Source organism: Haemaphysalis longicornis, unplaced genomic scaffold, assembly GCF_048455015.1.
Source record: "Haemaphysalis longicornis isolate Haplotype H1 unplaced genomic scaffold, Haemaphysalis longicornis Haplotype H1 scaffold_12, whole genome shotgun sequence".
Taxonomy (NCBI): Eukaryota; Metazoa; Arthropoda; class Arachnida; order Ixodida; family Ixodidae; genus Haemaphysalis; species Haemaphysalis longicornis.
In genome coordinates, this window is record NW_027526225.1 from 27,565,965 (window position 1) to 27,591,139 (window position 25,175).

General features: G+C 49.3%; 1 protein-coding gene across 5 annotated transcripts in view; it reads right to left on the reverse strand.

The window, feature by feature from the left end:
* LOC144162522 (uncharacterized) overlaps positions 1-25,175 on the reverse strand; it is a 112,072-nt gene that overhangs the window by 41,399 nt on the left and 45,498 nt on the right. For all 5 annotated transcript variants that reach the window (XM_077693088.1, XM_077693087.1, XM_077693090.1 and 2 more), the window contains 6 exons: positions 21,121-21,298; positions 19,163-19,271; positions 11,778-11,899; positions 7,311-7,496; positions 2,957-3,019; positions 109-200 (listed from right to left, as the gene is read on the reverse strand). In XM_077693088.1, the coding sequence (XP_077549214.1) occupies positions 109-200; positions 2,957-3,019; positions 7,311-7,496; positions 11,778-11,899; positions 19,163-19,271; positions 21,121-21,298 (750 nt within the window). The remainder of the gene's footprint in view (positions 1-108; positions 201-2,956; positions 3,020-7,310; positions 7,497-11,777; positions 11,900-19,162; positions 19,272-21,120; positions 21,299-25,175) is intronic.

A 25,175-nucleotide genomic window follows, 5' to 3' on the forward strand; every position in this document is an offset into this window, starting at 1 on the left:
AATGTCCTTCCGTTGCCCCATCACCCATTTGCGCTTCTCTTCAGCCGATCTCCGCGCAAAATAATCGCGAACGTCTGCCCATCGTGAAAGTACTGTTCGGTGTCCAACCTGGGTTCTCGTTCTCTGAACAAAAGCGCTCCTCGTACTCCTTCCAGCTGGCAAGTAGGACGGGGTGGTAGGGCCCTTGGACACAGTGCGCGCTGCAGATGAAGTAGAGAACCATAATGTTTATTACATTATGTTTATTACAATCAATCAATCAATCAATCAATCAATCAATCAATCAATCAATCAATCAATCAATCAATCAATCATGTTTATTTACGTGCCCAGGAACAGCCAAAGGCCTTGGTGCTGGCGCACGGATAGTTACATAAAAACGAAATACACGAAACATATTGCAACAAACAAACAAACGATAAGACAGACACAAATCGAAGTCGGGAAAATGACATAAAGAAAACAAAGGCGGAGTGAAAAGTGGGAACAGGTAAAAAAAGACGCCTTTGTGGCTAAACTTGTTGTAAAGACCGCACAACAAGCAGAGCAACAAAATTTTGTCAGTAATACGACAAGCCCTTACCCCTCTACAGTGCCCCTTTCCCATACTTATGCCCTCTACACCGTCCGCTCTCTCAAGTCGGAGCAGTATCGCTTTGTACTGTGCTGACACAGTCGTAAGCGTTCGTTTAGCACCCAGCGTCCGCCGTGTTGCTGATATGATTAAAAGGGGTCATCAAGAGAAAATACAAGTTTAATTTAAGATAACTAGCCTTTGGTAATTCACTCAGCGCCATTCTGGCCACGAAAGACATTTTTAAGCGAAAAAAAGGGGAATAAATGTTACAAAATTTTCAAATTTCTCGCTCTAATGACATGTTATGGGTGCGAGTGACGCAATATGTGCCTGCAACAAAAACGCGATTTTCAGCGCTAACTGCCTGTCAACATTTAAGTGATACGATCAAACGGAATCAGCAGCCGCACTGTTCACAATAAACCATTATTGCTTCTTCATGCTTCATGCTAGTGCCACTGGATGAGGTTACAGAGTATCGGCACCCTTTCCTCCTATTGTTCCCTTCCGCCGCCGTGACCATTGGTAAGTTCGCATCACGGTACACTTGTCTACACTGCTACGGTTCATGGGCATCGCCATTTTGTTAAATGCGACGCATCTCTTTCTCTGAGACATGTCCCTCCTGCGTCGGCGTCGGCGGCGTTCGCACGCCACCTGCGCATGCGCGACTCTCCTCCGCTCTTCTCTCCGATAGCTGTGCGCAACACTCTCACTCGGTCTCATTATCATAAACAACAGCTGCGTGCGCGCGCTTCGCTCGCTTCGCTCCGCTCCCGTCGCGCAAGTGCGCGCATGCGCGACTCTCCTCCGCTGTCTCCTCTCCTTCAGGCGCTGTGAATATAAAGCGGGTAGCGCGCTGCGGCGGTTCAGTCAGCTTACGCCCATCTTCCCACGTATGAGAACACTCGCATGTGATGAAATGCATCATACGCGTTCACAACACGTTTCACCCGATTTAGAGAATCAACCCAACGGAAACACCAATTGAACCCCCCGATGCGTCGTATCACACCAGGGTTCCCTCGCGGGAAGATAGGCATAATTTTTTGTTTATGCGTTTTCTGTCGGTCAACTGTGGTAGTCTCAGCTTGTCGTCCCTGCTCTGCGGCTGCGCGCGACTGGCGCCGCTCGGAACGCGAATCAAAGATAACGCGCTTCGCAACATTTCAGCCGGAGAAGTGCATCCGACGATACCTCGTTGCTGCTTCTTCGGCAGTGTTGTTTACAAATGACCTCGTCAAAGTTAGCGGTGAGGTCGCAGAAGTGGCAATCTGGCAACACTGATAAACACCAAAATGGCCGCTGTTGCTCCCTTGCGTTCCTCAGTGACGGTACTCTGCATTTTATGTAATGATACTACTTCGCCATGGCGTATATAGGCGGCGGCCGCCAAGCGCACAAACAAGATTCTGTGACGTCATAGAAAAGTTGCCGGAAAGTGGCAGGAGAGTCGCCACTGCTTCGTTTGTTTTTACAGCGAAACTGTTTAGCAAATCGTAATTTTTTGTGTCCGAAGTTAAAAATAGCAAGAAATTGCCGAGCGCGCGCACGTGTGCGCGGGCCTCGCGGCGACCGCCCAGCGTCCCCGGCGCACGTTTGTCCAGCCAAGCATACCCACTTTAGAGAGATTGGGAAAGATTGAAAAAAAAACTGAAGCGTTCGCCGTAATCGTGGCAACACGTGCTAGGAACAAGAAAGACAAGGCGTAGCGCTGCTGAGCATGAGGTCGCGGGTTCGATTCCCGCCCGCGATGGCTGCTTTTCTGATGGAGGCGGGGAGCAAAAACGCCCGGGTGTACGAGATTTCGGCGCACGTTATAGGTCCCCAGGTGGTCGAAATTAATCCGGAGCCCTCCACTACGGCGCGGCTCACCGCCTGCGTTGCGTCGCCGCGTTAAACCCTACAATCAATCGACAAGAAAGACTCACGCGTTCGTCGCAATCGCGGCAACACTTGCTTGGAACGAGAAAGATGCGTCGCAGTTTACGCCCCTCCTAGGCGGTGTCCAATGATTATCACTCGCAAAAAACAACATGAAAGGAGTTGACACTTGTAGCAACAACGATGGAATAAAGGCCGTTGCGGCAGCAAAGAAAAAGCAAATCGGCTGCAACCGTGGACTCAACCTTCGTGATGGTCGAACAGGTTGCGTACAGCTTCGCTAACTTCAGGTCTTACGGGTTAGTGTGAGCTTCCTTCATTTTTCTGTAATACCTCAATTATTTGTTCGATGTTTTTGCCGCAAAATGGGTGCCATTGTTATCCGGTCAAAGCAGCCTTTTTAGTGAACCGAGCTCGTATTTTGCCTTAATGACCCCTTTAAAGAACTGTTGTTAGCATTCCTTGTGACGTCATGTAGATGCTAGATACACCTACCCGTTCATAGCGATGAAATTGGCCGTCCGGTTTGTCGTGTTGAAACGAAGGTTGCTCAGTACTCTGCGTGCAAGAGAAAAAAAAGAGACTGAAGTAAATACTAACACGTCAAAAACAAACCACGTAATCAAAAAAAATGACGAAGGAGTATGGTTTCTCCTTCGTCACTCGCGGCTGTAGGGAAATACGAAAATAATTTCCACTCTGTGAAGAAGGCTGACCAGCGAAGCTAGGCCCAGCCAAAGGAGTGCATGAAACAAAACACGTTTGTCGTTTGCGACTGAACACACTTCCTAGTTAATTCACTGAATGAAACTTGGGAGGACTAGGTTTTAATTCCAGGGGAAAACATAGGGCTATCTGCTACCCTCCCGTATTGTATACTGACCTGTGTGTGTGACACACCAACATACATCACTCGACTAATCGGACCGTAAGAGAGAGAGAGAGAGAGAGAGAGAGAGAGAGAGAGAGAGAGAGAGAGAGAGAGAGAGACTGTTATTCTGTTGAGTTTCTTGCGGGAGGCTCAGCAGCCGAGGCGTCGGAGTCTCAGCGGTGGGCCTCAGCTGGTACCTATGTTACCAAGCTCCCTCACTTCAGCGACCCGTGTGAGACCCACGGTTATAGTAGTGACGAAATTTAAAATGTGAAATAACTATGTAAGCAGCCTCCTTTAAGCGTGGAGATATCTTTGAGAATGTTTCAACTGCAATCTAGTAGACTTGGTTGCTGGCTAGTTGGTTCATGACAGACGAAGAAATAAATACTGGGCGAAAGACGAGGACGAAGACAATACGGAGACCGGAGCAGCACTAAGGTGTACTACAAGAGAGAGTTGTGTCGTTCGGGGCAGCTCGGAGGCGGCCCTTTTGCGAAGAAAATTTCTGCTGGGGAGCTCCTGTTGTAAGCAGCGCCCCTGGCGGCCTTTGCTTACCAGATGGCTTCACAAGCTTTGCATCTGTTTGTTAAATCCATCCTTATTTATTACCTTAAATAGCCGTATTTCTTTATTTTACGGCATAATGGTTTATGAAAAGCTTTTTAACTGTTTGGTTTAAAAACTTTTAGGTGGCGCTGGCTGCAACAGCACCTCTTTGGGGAACACCTCCGCTCCATACATTTCTTTTTCATCGCAACAGGGACCGGTGCTCTCCATTAGTTTGTCAGCCGCACGACAGACCTCTATCGTCTAGTACACTAGCAGCGCTCGTCCGGTCTCCCTCTTCCCTTGGTCCTAGTCTTTCGCGCAGTATTTTTTCCTCTGTCGACCGTAACAATTCAGTATCATCATCATCATCGTCGTCGTCGTCGTCGTCATCCAATCTGCGCCCACTGCAGGGCAAAGGCCTCTCCCATAGATCTCCAACTAACCCGGTCCTGTGCTAACTGCGACCAATTTATCCCCGGCAACTTCTTGATCTCATCTGCCCATCTAACTTTCTGCCGCCCCCTGCCACGCTTGCCGTCTCTAGGGATCCACTCTGTTACCCTTAATGACCAACGGTTATCTTGCCTTCGCATTACATGCCCTGCCCACGTCCATTTCTTCTTCTTAATTTCTACTAATATGTCCTTAACGCGCGTTTTTTCCCTGACCCACTCCGCTCTCTTCTTGTCCCTTTAAGGTTACACCAATCACCTTCCGTTCCATTGCTTTTGACAGTTCAGTGTAACATATCTTAAATCAGTTTTAATCTTTCCACGCACGAGAGATCTCAGAACAGATAGCCTTTCGACACCGGCATCAGCATGACGCATTGGGCGCTTCGTTTGTCCCGACGGTGGACGTCAAGGCGTTAGGGTAGACGTAAGGCCCCGGCTTTAGAGGCCGGGTCAAGGCGTGAACTTCTATAAAATAAACGCAACACGGCGCTTCTCTTACGCCAGTCGAACGCTGTGCCAACCATGCTTTCAGCGCTAACCGTCTCGGTCGTCACGTTCACTCGCTTTCACGCGGCATTGGCTGCGTGTCGCGCTTTTTCCTGTCCACCAGTATCGACCTTTCGTCGCCGTATCCCCATTCTTTGCCACTTTTTCTTTCGCCTGCTCGGCCCTGCATTCATCTCACACACGGTTTCACAAAGTGCACACGCGGTGCTGGACGCGTTGAGAAGCCGAACGACGGGCCCGTCGGACAGAGGGAGCAGTGCGAATGCAGCGCCAACGCAGCCACTGCCGCCACCAGCTCGGGGCTCAGCTTGATATCCTCCTCTCCACACGCGCTCTCTTATTCTTTGTTCCTTCACTCAGCGCACGCCGATCGACGGCGCCCAATTTCGCCGGCATGTTCCATCTGAACAGGCCGACAGAGAGAGAAAAGTTTTATTGTGTGGACCCCAGGCCATTCTTCCCTCGAGGGAAACGAGGCGGCACACGACGCTGCCCACACACTTACACTACGGGCGTTTTCATCGACGGAAGTGGACCTCTCCGCACCCGCCCTTTATCCCCCAGTCCCTTGCCTATACACAGAAATTCTATACCATTATCGCCAACTCCGTCTTCAATACCGCCTCCCTACCCATCCCTCAGAGCACAGGCGGCTCGCACTTGGCGTCGACTACAGATCGACGTCATTCAGGCTGTGCGGAATCAGGGTGTAGACCTGCATTGCGTGAGAATACTAGAGGACATCTACAATGGGTCCACACCTACCATCGTTCTCCATAAGGAGAGCAGTAATACGTGAAAGGAAGGGTGTCAGACAAGGAGATATTCACAGCATGTTTACAAGAAGTATTCATAACATTGGATTGGGAACAGGTGGGCGTAAGAGTTAATGGAGAATACCTCAGTAACCTCATATTTGCTGATGGCGTTGCCTTGCTGAGTAACTCGGGGGAGGATTTGCAAAGCATGCTTACCGCACTGGACAAACAGAGTAGAACCGTGGGCCTGAAAATTAATATGCAGAAAACTAAAGTAATTATCAATAATTCGGGACAGGACAGCTGTTTGAGATAGGTGGTGAGGCCGTGGAAGTGGTAAGCGAATATATCTACTTAGGCCAAGTTGTGACCCCGGATCCCAACCATGAGGCAGAGATAATTAGAGGGATAAGAATGGGGTGGAGTGCACTCATTAGGCATTCTCAGATAATGAATGGCAGCTTGCCATTGTCCCTGAAGAAGAACGTCTATGACAGCTGCATCTTACCGGTACTCACCTACGGGGGCAGAAACTTGGAGGCTCACCAAGAGGCTTAGCAACGTGAAACGTGATTCAACATGAATCACTAAGAGGGTTCAACTTAAATTGAGGACGACTCAGTGACAAATGGAACGGAAGATGATAGGTGTAACATTATGGAACAAGAAGAGAGCGGAGTGAGTCAGGGAACAAACGCGTGCTAAGGACATATTAGTAGAAATTGAAGGAATAGACGTGAGTAGGGCATGTAATGCGAAGGCAAGATAACCGCTAGTCATTAAGGACAACAGAGTGGGTCCCTGGAGAAGGCAAGCGGAGCAGGGGGCGGCAGAAAGTTAGATGGGCGGATGAGATCAAGAAGTTTGCGGGGATAAATTGGTCGCAGTAAGCACAGGACCGAAATAATTGGAGATTAATGTGAGGCCTTTGCCCTGCAGTGGGCGTAGATAGGATAATGATGATGATGACATATCGACACATACAACACCTCGAACTACACCACACCTTCCCCTCCACCTACCCCTACAACTGCCCCTCTTGCTCCGTCGGGAACACCACCTACCACCTAGTTTGGGGAATGCTCCCACGTGCCAAACCCCCTCCCTTCCCATTCCCCTGAGAAGTTGAAGCGCGAGCTGGCCAGCTCACGGTGCGAGGACCAAGAAGCCACATTGGCAGCTCCGGGGACCAAGGAGGTTTGTACTTATAGGCGGGAGCTCCTCAGCGTCCCCTCCACTGCTCGCAGGAAATCAGGGGAAGCGCGGAAAGTTGGGCTAGACGTCTAGTTGGTTAGACGTCTAGTTGGTTAGAGGTCGTCTAGTTGGTTAGACGATAATGGGTGCATTTTACTAGCGCAAAAGACGGACTACACGAGTAAGAAAAACACAGGACGAAAAGCTAGCGTTCATCCTGTGTTTTTCTTACTCGTGTGGTCCGTCTTTTGCGCTAGTAAAATGCACCCATCAGGGGAAAGGGATCTTTAGGACACCCCCAGAAGATGTTGGGAAGGGTGGCGACGGCGCCATTCCGGGAAAGGGCATAAAGAAGGGTGGATTCAGTGGAGTATAGCGGTATAACGGAATGTGTTTGTCCGGACTCTGAAGGATACGCCACATGTGTTCTTCGGAATTGGTAAAGTTGACGTGAGCCGGGGGCTACCTACGGTGGTCAAGGCGGTAGAAACAGAAGATAGAAGCTCGCTCACCGAGCGATGGCGACCTCTGCACTCGCTCCGACCAGGGACTGCGGCTTGAGGCCGTCGACGATCTGGTCGCCGCCCACGGGGATCACCTTGAGCACGCGCTCGTCCGCCCCCCTCCGCACGAGGTACACCTCTCCCGCAGAGCCCTCGCCGAGCTTGCGGACCACCGATGGAGGACGCTTCCCCTGGCTGCATCCGCAAGAAATAAGAAAATTCACGCATCTCCACCAAGTGAATCATGATGAGTGGACGAAGCACTGGGGATCGTTCTTACCGTAAATCACCAGTGAGAGTGCTTACCCCTGCTAAAACGACTTGCAGTCCAATCCAATCCATTTCAATCCAGTCCAATCCAATCCAAATTCAATTCAATCCAATTCAATGCTCCTCGCGCATGCGCAGCGCGGCTCTCCAGGAACTCTTCCTCTCTCTCTCCCCTCTCTCTCTCTCTAACCTTTTGTGAACCTTTTATTTTGGTCTTGTTAACCTTTGTGAACCTTTTTTCCCAGATGTTTCGATTTACACGGTGCTGTGCCGTGAGCCCGGGAGCCGGATGCCGGACAAGCCTCGGTCTTTTCTTCACCCCGTTCTTAGCAGCGTACGCAGGCATTCGGCGCCGATGCCAGAGAGAGGTGGGGATACTTTCGCAACAGGGCGCATTTAGTTATCAACGGACAGGAAGCACAAGACTGGACGACGCAGCAGCCGAAGCCCGGTGGCTGAAGTGTACTAAAATGTCACTGGTTCTCAGCCGTCACGGGCCGGGGGACCCCTTTTGGGTGTTCAAAAGTGATGCAGGACCCCACAAAGAACTGCAGGACCCCACAAAGAACTATGTTACGCGTGCCGTAATGTGAAACAGTTTGCACAGACAGCTAAAGTCGCCCTCACATATATTCAACGTACGCCTTTTGAGGCTGACTTATATGCTGATGCATGTTATGTCTTGGCATGCCATGTTGCCAAAGATTTGCTCGGCCAGCTAACAGTCGCCCTAACATTGCCTTCTCTGTGGGGGGCTTATTTGCTTAGCTGGCGTGTTATGCAAAAAGCCGGCGTTAAAGGATGTGCTACGCTGAGAAAGATATAATTTAGAAGCCACATTTTAAGTGCAGAGCATTTTATGGGCTCGCCTTGTCGTCGTAGCTAGCTAGCGGTCGATGTCAAACGACTGCCGGGATCAGGCGGCGCAGCGAGATAACAGACCCAAGTAGAGCCTGGTGTATCGTCGTCAGGGAGTCACCCTGTGGCTTCGAAAACCACGCGGTTTAAATAGTCATAACCGTTCAAACCTCGTGAACCGCTTGCGCTTGTCATACATCTCCCCGTTTAGCGCAAAGAAAACTGTAGGTACATTTCAGGCAAAATATACGTAATTGCCCGCCAGCGCCTGCGTTGAGTTAATTAGGATCGCTCGCTGGGTTGGTTTTTACAATAGTAAGCAAAAAAGGGGCCGCGCAAGAGAGAAATGGCGCGTTCGAAATGCCACAGAAAGGCTCCAGCCGCGCAAGAAAAAAAATTATGCGTTCAAAACAACGTAAAACAGCTCCAGCATACAAAATCAAAGCAAGCACAAAAAGAAGAGAACTCCCGCTGGCGCAGTTTCAGGCAGGGGGCGCGCGAGCACTGGGAAGGCGGGAAATTTGAATTGCATATTCATCAAGAGAGGAATGAGACAAGGCGGCGAAGAGCGTGGCGGGTGGTAGCAGTGAGCGGATAACGGCGCCACCACCCATTATGGCGAGTCACTGCTCTGCACTTCCGACAGCTTTTACATTGAGTTGAACGGCTTTAATTATTTTGCGTTGGCAGGAAGGTTTGGCAAAAAGGGGAAAAAATGAATGGAGGTAGAGGAAGAGTTTGGGGAAGGCTTTGCGGACCCCTGGAGGGCCGTCGCAGACCTCGTGCAACCCTGTTTGAGAACCACCGCTCTAAGTACACCGTACCAATGCCAAACGTCTTCAAACAAGACGTCTTCGTCAGGGGCGACGAGTCCCTTGTAAGAGCATCGGTAAACAGCACAGATACAGGAAACAATGTAGAAACCATTGTGCCAAATACTTCTACTAGATTCACCACAAACGAAAAAGGATGGTGGAGCAGGCGGGAACGCTTCTTAATGAGGAGGAGGAGAAGTGAACCTCTGTAGCAACATCGCCGAAGACGACGAAGCACCTCACTGGGCCTCGTGGCGCCGAAGAACTGCGAGTGTTTGGCCAGGCATCGCAGCCGCTAGCCTGTCAGCTGCTACCTTCTGCCTTTGTTAAATATGTGCGCTTCTGTGGTCCGTCGTTTTCATTGACTAGTGCTGCCACAGCTTATCTAGGCGAGCCTTACGTACTGATGTTTATAAAAAATCAGAGCCCTTCCGCCCTGTGAAGAGGGATGTCCGGGTGGTGCTAGCGCTCTGGTGGGATTTCCCATGCTGAAATTTAGAGGACAGTGGCGCGATCTGAAGGTCACAGACAAGACACACACACACACAGGACTGAAGGGAGGAAACAATGGGTGCGTTCCAGTCTCCCCTTTAGACAGCTTCGTTGCCGTCTGCGCGGGCAGTCCGTCATGTTAAACCCCGTTCAAATTTGAACGGAGCAGTCGACGAAAACTACTTCCAGGAGACGGCATTAAAGTCTGCAACGATGACTAAGAAGTGACGCCAGCGCCACCTTTTCGCGTATTAATGTTGTAATAAAACTGATTGTTCTTTTATTAAAATATTTAGAGTAATTTACTGGTGGAGAAGATGACTGTATAATTTTTAAATCACGTATTGTTTGACATAATAACGGTAATAATATGTACAAAACCTGCGGCTCGTGTTTCTGAACATGTCTGCTACGAGGCTGTCGTAGGCGTTGGTGTTGCGTTTGGGACCGCGCCGCGTTCCAAATTTATTTCTTTAGACGACTAGTTAGACTGCTCCGTAAGCTGTCAACCCAAGCTGTCCGCGAATTGGAACGGAGCCAATGATGTCGGTTGATTAACCAGCACAGAAGGCGTCCGAGGAGCGCACGGCCTTGCGCAATGGCACAGGGGAGATGCCGCGCGCTGCAAAATGTATACACGACTCGCGAAATAGGCAGGGGTGGTGATTTATTAACAAAGGAGGGAAGAGAAAAGGCCTGGGATATTGTTGAACTCAACGGGGAGTTCACCCTCATACGACCCAGTCCAGGGAAGGGGATTGGGGCTTCAAAGGATAGGAAGAGAGAAGGGGGAAGAGAAGAGCGGTAGGAGAGTGGGAGATAGTCTATGTAGAGGCAGTGGAAAATTGCGCCCACCTCCCCGCGAGGGGAACCCTGTGTAGATGCGACGCATCGTGGGGTTCACTTGGTGTTTCCGTTGAATTGATTCTGAAATCGCGTGAAACCTGTCGGGAACGCGTATGATTATTATGTTTTATGATTATTAGTATGTTTTATTGGCCAATTTTGGTCAATCTCTCTAAGTGGTATGCTTGGGGCTTCGCTGTCGCAACGACCTTTACTCCATCATTGTTGCTGTAAGTGGGCGCTTCTTTTCTTTTATTGCAAGTGTTAATCATTGCCCCATCATGCGTTGTATCAGTAGCATCTTGACGTAGTTTGAATGAGTCAAGGATATAAGGCGCGTATGCTCAGTGGAACGCGTTTGTTTCTGCCCTTGTACTGCAGTGCACGTGGCGAGGGCAGTGAGTTTTTTTGTCCCTATTTACTTTTGTCGCACGACCTCCTTCTCCTTCGCCAGAACGTGTACGGCTGTCTCGCGTTCATTCTCTTCATTCGTAATTTTTTTCTTTTTAACACGGAAGTGTTTTATTACCGGATACACAAATATTTCAATTATTTCATATCAGTCACGGAAGTGACGCCAGTACAACGGAGCAAGCGGTCTGTGAAAGGGTGCACTCCTGCACACAAGGTCTTCTTGCGCGGAAGCAGCCATTAGTAATAAACGGTACGTTATACTTGAGGTTGTTCGTTTTCGGGTTTTATATTTTAACACGAAAGGGTTTCATGCATTTCACTGACGTCATATCCATCGCGGAAATGACGCCAGTAGACTTTTGCAGAAGCGACCCACCAGCAGAACGTCGCTCGCCAAGCACACCCACAAGACAGCCGCAGATCCGCAAATCATGCTCAGCTGCAGATTTAGCTGCACGTCTCACTTTCGTGTTTTACCGATTGCTATGACAGAGGAATCAACCACAGTTTTTTTTCTTGCTCTTTTTGCAACTCGGTTCACTTCCGTCTTCGCTTTTTTAGTAATGCTTAGCAGGAGGCTGGGTAGCCTTCCACCAAATGGGTGCCCCAAGATGAGCACCTAAACTATCGTCAATCAATCAATCAATCAATCAATCAATCAATCAATCAATCAATCAATCAATCAATCAATCAATCAATCAATCAATCAATCAATCAATCAATCAATCAATCAATCAATCAATCAATCAGAGCAAGACCGCGCTTGCTTTAGCCCACTCACCCAAGTCGCAGCGCCTCGTCGAAGGTCACGGGTTTCTCCTGCCCACACAGCTTAAGTAGCTGACTCAGCATGTCCTCAGGTTCCATGTGGTACGGGGCACCGGAGGCACTCAGCAGCTGCGCCTTTGGATGAAATGTATCGCTTAGCCAAAGAACCGATTTACGTTTCATCGCATTGAGCATGCGGGCATAACAGTATCCTCTTCTGCTCGTTACACCTACTTACAGCTTGGCGGACAACAACGGAACTTTAAAGCAAGCAAAATGTCTGCTCTCGATCCTTTCCAATAGCCACTGGTCAGAGTGTGCGGACGCGCAATCGCCAACTGGAGGAGTTCTGAAGTACTATCAGCCACAGTTAAGCGCCGTACGTATATATACGTACGGTGCTTAACTGTTTGCATAGGGTATCAAAAGCGCGAACACGTATGAAAACAACACCTTTCGCTACCAACAATAAAACGTGAACCACACGGAACGTATCCTGCTGCTGCCGTCAAAGGGCGCACGATGGTCCAGCGGCAGCGTGCTACCAGTCAACAAAATAAAACAGCGCGCAGAGAAGTCACATGCAGGGAAGGAGCTGATAATGGGGGGGGACTTGCACTATCCATCGTCATTTGAGTCGCTCGTGAAAGCGGTAGTAAGCCGAAATGCCACTTTTGGGCCTAGCCGGAGTCTGAGCCCTTTTAAACGCGCGGAGAAATCTTCGAACGGTGCCCTCTGGCCCCCCACGTCGGCTGCGGGACTGGCGCCGTTGTTGTCTGCTACATTACCATCGTCTGCGGCTGCAGCTTCTGCGTTTGAGCTCGGCCGTTTTGTTATCTGAGCGTATAAAAAAGCGATTTTCAGACAGTTCAACTACATCATTGTTGTATTTAAACAAATATAAACCTATTTTAAACTATCTTTTATGTGTTCATTTGGACGTATTTGTAAAAACTCATACATAAGATTTTTCTATAACAAAGTTCAAATTTTTCACCCCCATGGGGACCACAGCTTTTCGATGTAAGGAGTTACGAAACTCCGCTTCAAAAAATGACCCGCACCTGGACCCCACCCCCCTTCCCCTCTTTGGATTGTGCATATAGTGGCACCGCCGCGGCCACCACACGCACTACCCAAAAATCATACGAATTATTGAAACTGACAATTTAACTTTAAAATTTGTTTCAAACATGCTTAATTGTTTATTTTTGTGGTTTCGCAAGTTATTGAATGCTATCTTAACTCCGGTTTTTAGGTTGCGATTGCTTCTGCGTCCGCGCAACTGGCTCGACCAATTAGCGCTTGTGCGGGCACTCCGGCACAACACAGGTCCGATGATGATTGTAGGGTTTAACGCGCCGACGCAACGCAGGCGATGAGGCGCGCCGTAGTGGAGGGCTCCGGATTAATTTTGACCACCTGGGGATCTTTAACGTGCGCCGAAATCTCGTACACACGGGCGTTTTTGCTTTTCGCCACAACACAGGTCCGACCTGAAGCATTAAATGTGCAGTTATCGTTTGGGCTACAGCACATTGTATGTCAAAACTAATCCAGTAGCCGATCAAGCGGCTCTAAATAATCCTTTTCAGCTTGCACAAAGCCGTCAAAGCGACTTTTTATTTATTTATTTTTTTTTTTTTGCCGCCAGAAGACCGAAGATGACGCGCAGCAGACGACAGAGCGAAAGCGATGGTTGACCCCACAGTAGCATTTCTTTTTACTACTCTTGCTTCGTATGTATATAAAACACTTGCAAAGTTAAACACATTGGACTCCTTTGGCATGACAAGCTTACGTAAGCACTCAAATACCATTTTTCGCCCAGTCCGTCGTCGAGAGGCGAAGCACGTTGTATAGTTTATTTTGTCACCAACAGATGGCGCCACTGTAAAACAAAATCCGAAACAGTGGACCAATCGTAGGGCCACTTTTTGATGCATGGTGCCTATGGGGAGTTTCGCAACTCCTATATCAAGGAGCTCTGACCGCGGCGGCGGCCGCGGCTCGTATGAGCACAACGACTGAAAACGAGGCCGTGTGCGCAGCGCCGAAAGCAGGCCTGGCGAAAAACACGATGCGCTTCGAGGGGTGTGTTGCCGGTGGTGTGTCTGCGGTCAAAAGGTCAACTTGCGCGTCCTCCGCGAAACCGCTGGGCCAAAGTAGTAAAGCTCTGCTTTAAAACGTTGGTTCATTAGAAAGGCTGCTTCGTCCCGATAGTGCTGATTCCGGTTGTATTCCAATCATGGAGACTTTAAAGGGACACTGAAGTGATATGTAAACATTGCGGGATTACTAGCGCAAATTGTAGTCCGGAGTCCCCAGGCCATGTTTCGACCATTCTAGGCGCGTTTACGCGATTTTATTTAGTAGAAAAACTAATTCGAAAACGCTGTCCTTCTCTCTTTATGCTCGCCCATTTTCTGTGGCGTTTTCGTGTGACGTCAGGAGGGGATGAGCTGGCAATTGGCTGCGCCACGGCCGCGCTACTGCACGGCTCCCCGGCCGACAGAGTCAGTCGGCCCAGCGTTTCATCCGCCGGCCGCCGGCGGGTCGTCGCAATCAAGGAGGTTAAAAAAAATTGCTTGGTCGCAATTCGTTCGCTCAGTTGAAACGAAGCCAGGACACGTTTGTGAATGGAAGAATGTGCCTTTATTTACTTGGTTTGTTTGTACACTGTATCTAGCTCCAAGTCAAGGTCGCTTCACACAAGCGCTGCACATGCGACGCTTCGCTGACTGGTACGCCAGTAGGAAAATATAAGGCCTCTTGAAGGCGGGAGAAGAGTCAGCGAAGTCAATATAGGTACTAAGCAAATAAAATCAACTGATATTTTTACCGTACAGCGTAAAACTAGGGCGCGGGAAGCACTTTTTTGCGCTGGGCGAACAAGCACAGCGGTCAGCAGCACGACTACGCATCTGCGAACGCTTTTCCGTCTACGAAATGCAATTGCTAGACGTGAGCTACTGCGGAAACTCGGGCGACGCTTACTGCACGATCGCAGTACAACAAATAGTCACCTAAGCGGCTTGAAATGCCAAAACTAAATAAAAGTGTAAAAGGGTTGTACAATATATACCCTATATTAGCAAGGCATTCGCGTCCCGCTCCGTGGGCTAGCGGTCTGGGGCGCTAGGAATTCACCGCAAATGTTTTGCGAGTCACGAGTTCGAATCCCCGCGGGTACGTGGTTTTTTTTTTTGTAAGTTAACTTTTTTGTTTTCCGCCGATGTTTTCTATATTGAGTTCACCTTTTTTGGGGCCGCAACGTTCATGGCTACACGAACTAGTTCACAAAACGCGCGCAGGCTGGCACTGGCGCGCTAGCGAGTTCTCGTTGGCGTGCTGTTGCCATAAGCACCGACTGCTTGCAGGCAGTGGGCACAGGCCAGAATGAACAGACCCTTGGCCTGGTGCGAACACGCTTTTTACGATACAGGCATGAGGGAGGCAAGCTCCCAATATGGGGGAAAAGCGCATGACATTTGGGCGTCTGCGGGTACGCGGAGGGCGTTCATGCACTGCGTAGGTCTCGGCTAGTGAATGCTACAACTACAAGCCGTCCTGGGAGGCTTATCTTGTGCATTTTACAGCCGACAACATGGCAGAAGCGCGGTACGATGATTACTGAGATATTGAGAATGCCCATCCAACAAAGCCATTGGTTATGTTTTACAGAACCGAAACCGAAACCGAAACTTGTGTGATTGCTAACCTTGGGCATCGTCCAATCACGGCGCCCCTCCTCCCAACGTCACAGCCTTAGTTGGTGCGGCCGCCGCAAACCGCGCATGGTAGTTTTTCTTTTTTGGCGCTTTGTAAAATAATTACCGATTTGTCAACCGGATAAACGATGAAAAGTGTGCTAATTTGAGCCAGTCTACGCAGTGCAAGCAAAAACGGGAGCTTGACAAATTCACTTCAGTGTCCCTTTAAGGAAAACACATGACGCAGTAGCGACCCGCAGACACTTTTCGGCGACGTTTCTTTGACGTCACAACATCTTGTTTGTGCTATTGGCGGCCGCCGAGCTATATACCACGGCCAACAGCAATTACTGGGCGGCTGTTGTTACAAAATGTGATCTGGTTGAAAGGAAGACGAAGCAGAAGAGTTTGAGGCCAGCAGCAGCAGCACAGGCAGCGAGGCTCGTGCTATCTTCTTCCTCGACCGAATCGCCCGCTCGAAAGTCTTAATAAACCGGTGCTAGTTTTACCGCGTCTGCCTCCTGGTTTTCAACATTTTGGTGCCGTGACCAGGATGCAAGGTTTACACAGTTGAAGACCCCTAACGATGAGGTAAGACTATTGAAAAGGGCACCCCGGACCTCGAGCGGCGCATCGAATCAACAGAGCGACAGAGCGACATCAACGTACCGGGCCTCACCATGGACCGTTTGAAACGGAAACGTGGGACGCACCGCGCATCAACGACAAGGATCATTAACGAGATGAAATCACTGCTGGATGGTAACCCACTACCTATCGGTGAGCTGAATGAACACCTCAACATACTCAAACAGAAGAAGACTGTATTAGCCGACCTGGACAAAGAGATAGAGCAGCATGTACCAGATGAGGAGCTAGACGAGGGATTTGCCACAGCAGAACATTACCAGGACTCAATCGATCGCATGATCTATCGATCGGAAAGAAAACTTGCGGCCACGTGCCCTTCGGCGATTAGTGCAGGTCAGGAGGTCGCTCCATCCCGCGAAAGAGTCCAGATTCGACTGCCGAAGCTCGACATACAGACTTTCGATGGAGAATTTATTCGCTGGCCAGAATTTTGGGACCAATTCGAATCAACAATACATAAAAATCCATCGCTAGACAATGTGGACAAGTTTAAGTACCTGCGCAGCTATCTGAAGGGGAAAACGGAAGGCATCGTTGGCGGCTTGTCGACAACCAACGAGAGCTACCCCATAGCCATCGAACTACTGCAGCAGCGTTTTGGTGATAAAAGCTTGTTAATCAATGTGCATATGAGCAACTTGCTAAACCTATCTAAAGTGACCTCCTGCGACGACTTGACTGGCCTTCAGGCACTTCATGATCGGACACAGACCAACATGAGATCATTGAAGAATCTCGGTGTGGACGTCGCGGCCTACGGAATTATGTTGAGGACTCTACTATTGCAGACTCTGCCCCGTGAGCTCGTGCTCAAGTTCAACGAACTAACGTTAAAGGAAGTACCAGCACGAGAACCGGGAGGTCAACGGCCCGATGAACTCTCGCTATTGCTTGACCTGTTGAAGCTAGAAGTACGGAGTCGGGAAATTACTTCCATTATTACTGGAGCAAGAATCGACACGCAACTTCAAACTCAGGCACCCCGTAACGAAGCCAAGGACAACATTCAAGGTCCTACCTCCACGCTAACGGTCAAGATATACCACCATGGATGTCTCTTTTGCGAGTCCAATGGCCACACAACAGGTGATTGCCGGGCTGGACTTTCATTAGACGAAAAGAAAGCCAAATTGCGGAAAAAAGGATGTTGCTTTCGCTGCGCCAGGCCCTTCCACCGCTCCAAGGATTGTGCAAGAAAGCTTTCGTGCCGGAATTGCAAAGGGCGTCATATTACTTCTTTGTGTGATCCAACTTGGAAACGTGCAACAACAGAAAAACTGTTGACGGTGTCCAGCTCTGCGGCTGAATCAGAGACGCCCCAGAAAGCGCTTTTTGGGAGGAGAGTGCAAAAAGACGCGAATTGTACCTCGCCAAACACTGAATCAGAAGCGGTGGCAACCATGCACGTGACAACGGAAGAGAGTGAATCCGTGAGGAAAGCCTTTGGGGAGCTCGACCACATTGGACTCCAAGATAAGCGAAAACATCGACAGGAAGATTAGAAGGGCCCAACAGCCTTCACTGCAGCCACATTTAAAGGCAGTGAACGTAACCTTGTTGAATTTCGTAGGGGCCCGAATCGTCATAAGCCCTGTAACGATGAAGACATCGACAACATCACCGATTTCGAACGCAGCGAACATATTGACAATACACGTGATGAAAGTGCGTTTACGTCAACCACCTGCAAGACTCAGACATCTGAACGAAGAGGTTACCAACCAGCGAAAGAAACACAGAATACCCGAATTGTAATGGGTCCAGCGAACGCCAGTGGACGCGTTTCGAATGACGGTCAGCAGAACGGTTCCGTCGCTGCAAAGTTTCGACGTCTACCTCGACGAGAAAGGAATATTGGGGGTAGGATGGCTTCTGCAGTTGAAGAACTTCCCCGGAAGCATCGTGCCTGCCGAACTGAAAGAGGTTTTTCTGCCCCTTACCCAACGGCTTTCCTCGATAGTTTATGTTCAACTTTAAAACCTGAAGCTTCGTTATCAGAAACCATTTGTGCGCGATGGAAACATCGAGAGCATCGATCGAGCAGGCGATGGAACCGATTGCGTCAGCGCGAACACCTGCACAAGTTACCCACCGCAGATGTAACTCCAACGAAATCTTCAGTTCCTTTCGAACTTATAGATACTGCGATTGTTAAGGATAGACACGCCGATTGACAGACGTTGACGAGGGACTTAACTTTTCGGGGAAGAGATGGAAAAGTTCGTCTACGTGAAGTGTGTACCACCGTGGGAATCAGTTCTAGTCGACCGATTTAGGTATCGCATGGTCTTCAGGCTTCATACTTGTACGCGAAGAACGTATTCCAGAATCAAGAATTCAGTCAACCAGATCCCTATTATTTGGCCGGCCCGGAGCTTGTTACAAAATGTGATCTGGTTGAAAGGAAGACGAAGCAGAAGAGTTTGAGGCCATCAGCAGCAGCACAGGCAGCGAGGCTCGTGCTATCTTCTTCCTCGACCGAATCGCCCGCTCGAAAGTCTTAATAAACCGGTGCTAGTTTTACCGCGTCTGCCTCCTGGTTTTCAACAGCTGTATTGCAGGGGCCTCTAGTTCCCTTTGACCGTATCGCCCGATTAACGTGCTGTTACCGCAATGATAGCAATGTTTTTTAGTGCTGGCATCTATTGCGTCACTCCTGCCTATATTGTGTCACTGTAGCGGGAAACGAATTTTTTTTAAACATTTCTTGCGTTTTTAAGGTTTAAAACGTTTTTGATGGCTTAAATGAAGCTCAGTAAGTAACCGCAGGCTACGTCTTTCAAATTAAAGTTGCATGTTGTCCTCATGACTCCTGCAAGGACTGAATGGACGCGCACTTGGGATTCAAATAAATAAATAAATAAATAAATAAATAAATAAATAAATAAATAAATAAATAAATAAATAAATAAATAAATAAATAAATAAATAAATAAATAAATAAATAAATAAATAAATAAATAAATAAATAAATAAATAAATAAATAATTAAATAAATATATAAATAAATATATAAATATGTATTTGCGCACACCTGCGGGGGCTGCTCGCAGAAGCTGGCGATGGCCGACGTCACCGAGGGAGCATTGGACACCAGCACGCGCTCACGGCTCCATCCCTGGCCGATGCGGACCACGATGCTCCTGCGGGAGGAAATACAGGGAGGGCTTCTAAAGACGACAGTCTGTCTTGGCTACTCAAACGCGAAAATTTTAAAGACGCTAGTCTTTCTTGGGCTACTTGAACGGAGAAATTTTGGTCTGTCTGTATGTATGTCTGTCTGTCACTCGATTCAGCCAGCCGGCGAAAGTGAAACAAAGGCTGAGCAATAGTCTTATATACCCACAGCCAAATCTAAACGTCGAAGTCCGGTGTCAATGTTCATACTTATAAACACTGTTGAAGATGAACAAGACATTACTCAAACATAAGGCCGAAAATCAATACATGAGTGATATTTGCAGTGTTCCTTTATCAAAAATTTACAGATGCTTGCTTTTTGCGATAGCAAATAAAATACTGCATCAACTGCAGAAAACCGTCGCCTGCTGTTACCCGTGGTACCTGGCGGAATTTAAAAAAAATCAAACGGCAACAGCAACGAAAGGTTCCACTAGCTAGGTTCCGCGTTCCGAGTGGAACGCTCGTGGAGTAGGGCAACATGGTTCTATAAAAGTTGTAGTAAGGCGACTCAATTCACGAGCGTCTCCGCCGTATGGCGGCGCTGGCATCGAGGCATCCGACTTAGAGCAGCGGAATGCAGTAAAGTTAAATTGGCTTGAGCAAACCTCTAGTGTGTTATCTTAGATGGAACGAGACGGGAGAGGAACAGCATGAGAAGTGAGCGGTAAAGAGAAGGGATGCATTTACTTGCCAGGGGGGCGAGTCGACTATCGTCTTGCGTCGACATTTGCAACGAAAGGAGCAGATACGCGGCCAATTATTGTATGCATATCTGTATGACTGTCTGTCCCTCGATTGAGCCTCCCAACCAAAAGATAAGGTGAATTATTGAGTGAGACGTTTATATAAGCGAAACACTTTCAATTTAATAAATCTATAAATATGCTGCATATTTGTCAAGACTGTTTTGCAAAAAGGTAATATTAGGCTTATTCAAGGAAGAAGGTCAATACATAACTGGTGTTTGCAGTGTTAATTCAAGTAAAAGTAGCAATGTTCTGAATTTTGGAATTTAAAATAAAAAAATGGCTGCGGCGTAGCTCCGCCAACCTTGGATATGCAAAGCAAAAGCTTGGCTTAGCCTGGTTGAGTCTTGGTTTCGCTTGGTTAACCTTCGATTTAGCTGCATTGCCGACCACGTCTCAAAGCCGTTCGGTTCCATGCAACGCTCACAGGAGGAGGCCGGGAGAACGCGGCGTTCATTCATGGCGAACGCACCGTTCCTCTTCGCCGGGCGCGAGACGAGTCACGTTGCCCGAAGCGACCCAGCGCCGCATGCATGGGAGGCTGCGGGGGTGGCTGGCCGCTTCGGCCGCAGCGGCGGCGGCGACCGCTGTCGGCGCCCGCATGCGCCAACAGCGGGCCCGGGGAATCACGCGACGCGCTTCGAGGGGTGTGTCGCCCGGGGGTGTGTCTCGGGTCAAAAGTTCATTTGCACATCCTCCACGAAATCGCTGGACCAAAGTAGTAAAGCTGTGCTTTAAAAATACGTTGAAAAATGCGTTGAAAAGAACCGTTTGAACCGCGAAATACAAACAAGGCTGGCGACCGAGGTCGAGCTGTAAGTCCCAGCAGTCACAATAGATGGCGCAGCAGTGCGAACGCGGCAAAATTGAAACCCCCAAAAGTCCAATAGATGGGCTGAGAGAAGAGGGGTGCAGCGTGAGAGGTGGGCGGATGCAACAGGAGAGGCGGGTACGTGGCAGGAGCAGCAGAATACTGTAGTCTTCCCGCGCAATGGAGTAAAAGGATTGACACCATTCAGGGTGTAAATCACTTCACAGCGTATACGCGTCAACTCGGGATCACCTGTGGGCAGTGCTGAGACGAGAGGAGTCCGAGCTAGCAGCACCGCTCTCCGCTCGCGGCCGACCACGCTGCAGGGAGCCGCGCGTTCTACGGCGTCGCTGGGAGTCGGCGGTCCCCTGCTGCGCGGTGTCCGATTGGCCCGTGCCATGGGCGGCTCCCGCACCGGACGCCTGCCGGCCTGCGAGCACCGAGGCATGTTTGGCAAAGTTTCCAGCGGTATACTCTCGCCGGGTTTGGAGCCCCGCGAAAAGAAAACGCACTGCCTATTCTGTGAACCAAACGAGCAAATAATGTTCAGCGTTATTTTGCGGTCCAGACCACAGGGTTATGTTCTGTTTTCAGCTACTGCTAAAAGGACTCGGCTCGTCTGTTTCCGTGGCACAGAGGTAGAGTATTGGGATTTGGCGCTAGGCCCTTGAGTCCTAGCAGTTATTTTATTTCCTTTTCAAGTGAATAAACCTGTTAGTCAATTCTACGCATTATTCCTGTAAATAACGGTGAATTGGCATCTTTTAAGTTGCTTTAGACGAGTAAGGATGAACCAAACCAGTACGGTCCACAGAATAAACCTGCACATCACCCTCTGGTCTGCTCCACAGAATAGGCACTGCCAAAAGAAAAACCTGGTCGTCTATATAGGCTCGGAAGATTGGCTCAGAAACAAAACATCATCATGATCGCCATCAGCCTGATAATTATTAACAGACCAACACCGCTACGGTAGGCTTACAACTGCTCTTGCACCAGATCTACAACTTTAAAGGTGTAAAGCGCTGTACATAACACCCTTACACACCAGCAAAAACAAGAGAATACTTCTTTTAAAGGGTGTTTCGTCGCTTATAACACCCTTACACCCTAACAAAAACACAAAAATGCAGCATTTTGCATGGTGTGTGATCGTGTACTACACACTTGCAAAGGATGTTCTTTCTTATGATAGGCTGTAAAGGTGTTAGTTGTTGACAAACAGGGTGTGAGCCAGCTTACAGGGCACTTTCCGTAACCTAGGTACTCCAAATTTCATGGCCCTCCTTGGCTCCGTGCACACACCTCCACGACAGACTCGTGCGCTGTTGCGAGAAAGGAACCTGTAAGGATCGTCTTTCAACGGCCATTGAAGGAGGCCTGTGGTGCTTAAATTGAGTGGCGAAACACTTTCAGCGAAAACAACCCGACTCGTTTCAGCCTTTTCGGTCAGCGGATTCACTGACTCCGTGCGCGCCCCGCTTCTTCCCAGCACCAATACTAAGCGCGATGACGTCAGCGAAGATGCGTGAACGACTATGACGCGAATAGACATCACTCCCGACCAGAAAATTATCAATAGTGCCACTTAGTGTTAGCAAATAATGAAGTACGCGTTGGAAGCAATACAGTTAGACCTGGATATAGCGAATTTGAAAAAAAAAAAAAAATCGCAATTTTTCGTTACATCCAGGTTTTCGTTACATGCAGGTTTTGAGTTGAGGCTTGCAGGAATGAAGCAAAAACGAAACCAGACTGCTAGACATCAGTGACGGTGAAGTCACCCTTCAAGAATTTATTTCACAGTGAAACGCTCCGTGATTGCGTCTGCTGCTTTCCCACGAGCTTAAACGGCATCCGAAGGAGCAAGGTCACTTACCACCGTAAGCGCAAACGTAACTGAAGTATCCTTTTTGCCTTTTGACACTTTTCGTTGCGTTAACACGTTTCAAGTACCCAACTTATGCCGAAGGGGCGCCTTTTTGCGAAATTGAGGCTGTTTTACGCACTCAAAATTGTTCAAGGGTTGCTAGCTGGGATACGTTACCTGGCGGAGACCTTCTTCTTTATCGCTGGCGGAGACGGCCTTAAAAATTTCGAGTTTGTCTTCACAAGACCACAATTTTCGTTTTCTGGCAGCAGAACAGAACCGACACTACAGGTAGCTGCGGCGACGAGAAACTACACGCCGACAGGCGGGCCTATGCCCCAGCCGACACCGCTCTCACTCGTGGAAAAGCACGGTAGTTTGCGATGCAAGCGAAGTTCGCTAAATTACGGCATTTCTAGCCTATTCTTCAGAAAAATGTCAAAAAAAGGCTCACCAACGCAGCGAATTCACTACATCAAGGTTAGCCATCGCAACGCCTTCGTTACACACAGTTCGCAAACACATGGACTTCAACGGCGGTGGCAGTGGGGAATCAAAAACTTTGTTAAATACAGGAATTCGTTACGTAGAAGTTCGTTACATCCAAGTTTAACTGTATTTGGCCCAAGAATATAAGAAGAGGTCGATCCACAGCCCAGACCGCGTGGCGGCGCTCCAAGTCCAACAGTAGCAAACGGTTCCCATACATGGTGCGCGAGCAGCAAAACGCGGGAAAATTGCATTCACTGGAGCAAACCTCTACCGCGTTTGTTGTGAAAGGAGCGAGACGGAAACAGAAAAGCATGACAGCTGGGCGGAAGAGAGGACAGGGCCATTTACGTTGCAGGAGCGCCAGAAGACTGCACTGTTTCGACGACATTTGCAGCGAAGCGAGAAGACACGCGGCCACTTATTAGGGAGTTTTAGAATAGGGGGCCCCAACGCTCTGGGGCCCCCAAGCGTCTTGGGGCGTCGTACTGCGCATGCGCAGAACCCAAGCTGTCCTTGGGGTTTTGGGTTTGCGTCTAGCGCGCACGCTATTTTGCCGAAATAGCGGGCGCCCCAAAGCTGGAGTTGGCGTTCTTGCGTTGCTCTCGCAGCCAGCGAGACTGCGGGGGACCATGGCTGAAGCGAAACCTGCGGCTCGTTCCTCGACTCACCCGATCAACTACGACGGTCGCTGAGCTGAATTTGTAGATTCCGCACGTTGTTCGCAAGAAATGGATAAAGCAGGCAATTGTGAAGCGTTTTCTGCCTTCGGAAATAGTCCACGCACACGCCGGCCGCGCATGCCAGCTCGGCGCACTCAGCGGCTCGAACCGGCGAAGACTACGGTAGCAAACGCTTGTCGCTGCTCTTCCGAATCAATCTGATCGCTAAAAAAAAGTTCCACATGCGAGAAAGTAGGTGTTAGTGTGATTAAAAATTGTGCTAGGGCTTGTTGTCAGGGCTAATTTTAGAAGCGGCGATCAGATATCTGCCGCGACGCTAAGCCTACGCTAACCGGCCGCGGACGTTCGGCGATCCCACCGATCGCCGCGGGGCGCGGTGCGCCGAGCGGCGAATGACTCTAACATTGTCCAAATTCTGTTAAATGGACCCACCGTCCCTTACTGGGTTCGCTATCGCGCTGCAACATACCGCTTCCAGCCTTTTCGCAAGAAATCAGAAGCGGGCACTTTATGCTGGCGGCCAGGACACCAACGCAGTGTCTGCCCAACCGGACAAGCCGCCTCTCGGTGCCCAACCTGCGGACTCATAAAAGCCACAGAAAATAATCCGTGTACTCCGAAATGCATCGTTTGTGAAGGCCCTCATGCTACTGGAACGGCGGCGTGTCCCAAGCGCTACCAATCACGCCGACATGCCGCGGGGTCTTTTTGTGCCACGGACTTTCCTCCGCTGCCACCTGGCAAGACCTCGGAGACTGTTCCCAATGGACGACCAGATCCCCTATGTCACCTCGATGCCTCACAGCTCCCTCCATCGGGCACCGTCAAAAATTAGCGGTCGCTTAGCTCGGCTATGTGAGGATATACGTAGCGTGAGCTAAGGTTCAGCTGGTTATTCCTAGGTTTCCTGGTTGTCTAGGATTAGCTGATTATCATGCTTACTACTGCTAAAACGATTTCCAATCCAATCCAATCCACTCTAATCCAGTCGCGGTGGCGGTGGCTCCGGTGCACCAGCTGTGCGCCGTGTGACGCCACTGCTCCTCACGCATGCACAGCACGGCTCTCCAGGAGCCACGCGAAACTGCTCAAGCTCAGCCAGTGTAGCTCACGCTACAAAAAACAGAGGTGAGCTGCCAGCGCTCGCCTCCCAGTGCTCTATCATCATCATTACCATCGCGTGTCTATCTTCCCCTGATACGCAAACTGAATTTTTAAAGAATTACAAGCTATCAGGGCAGAAATCCTCACCTTGAAACAAGAAA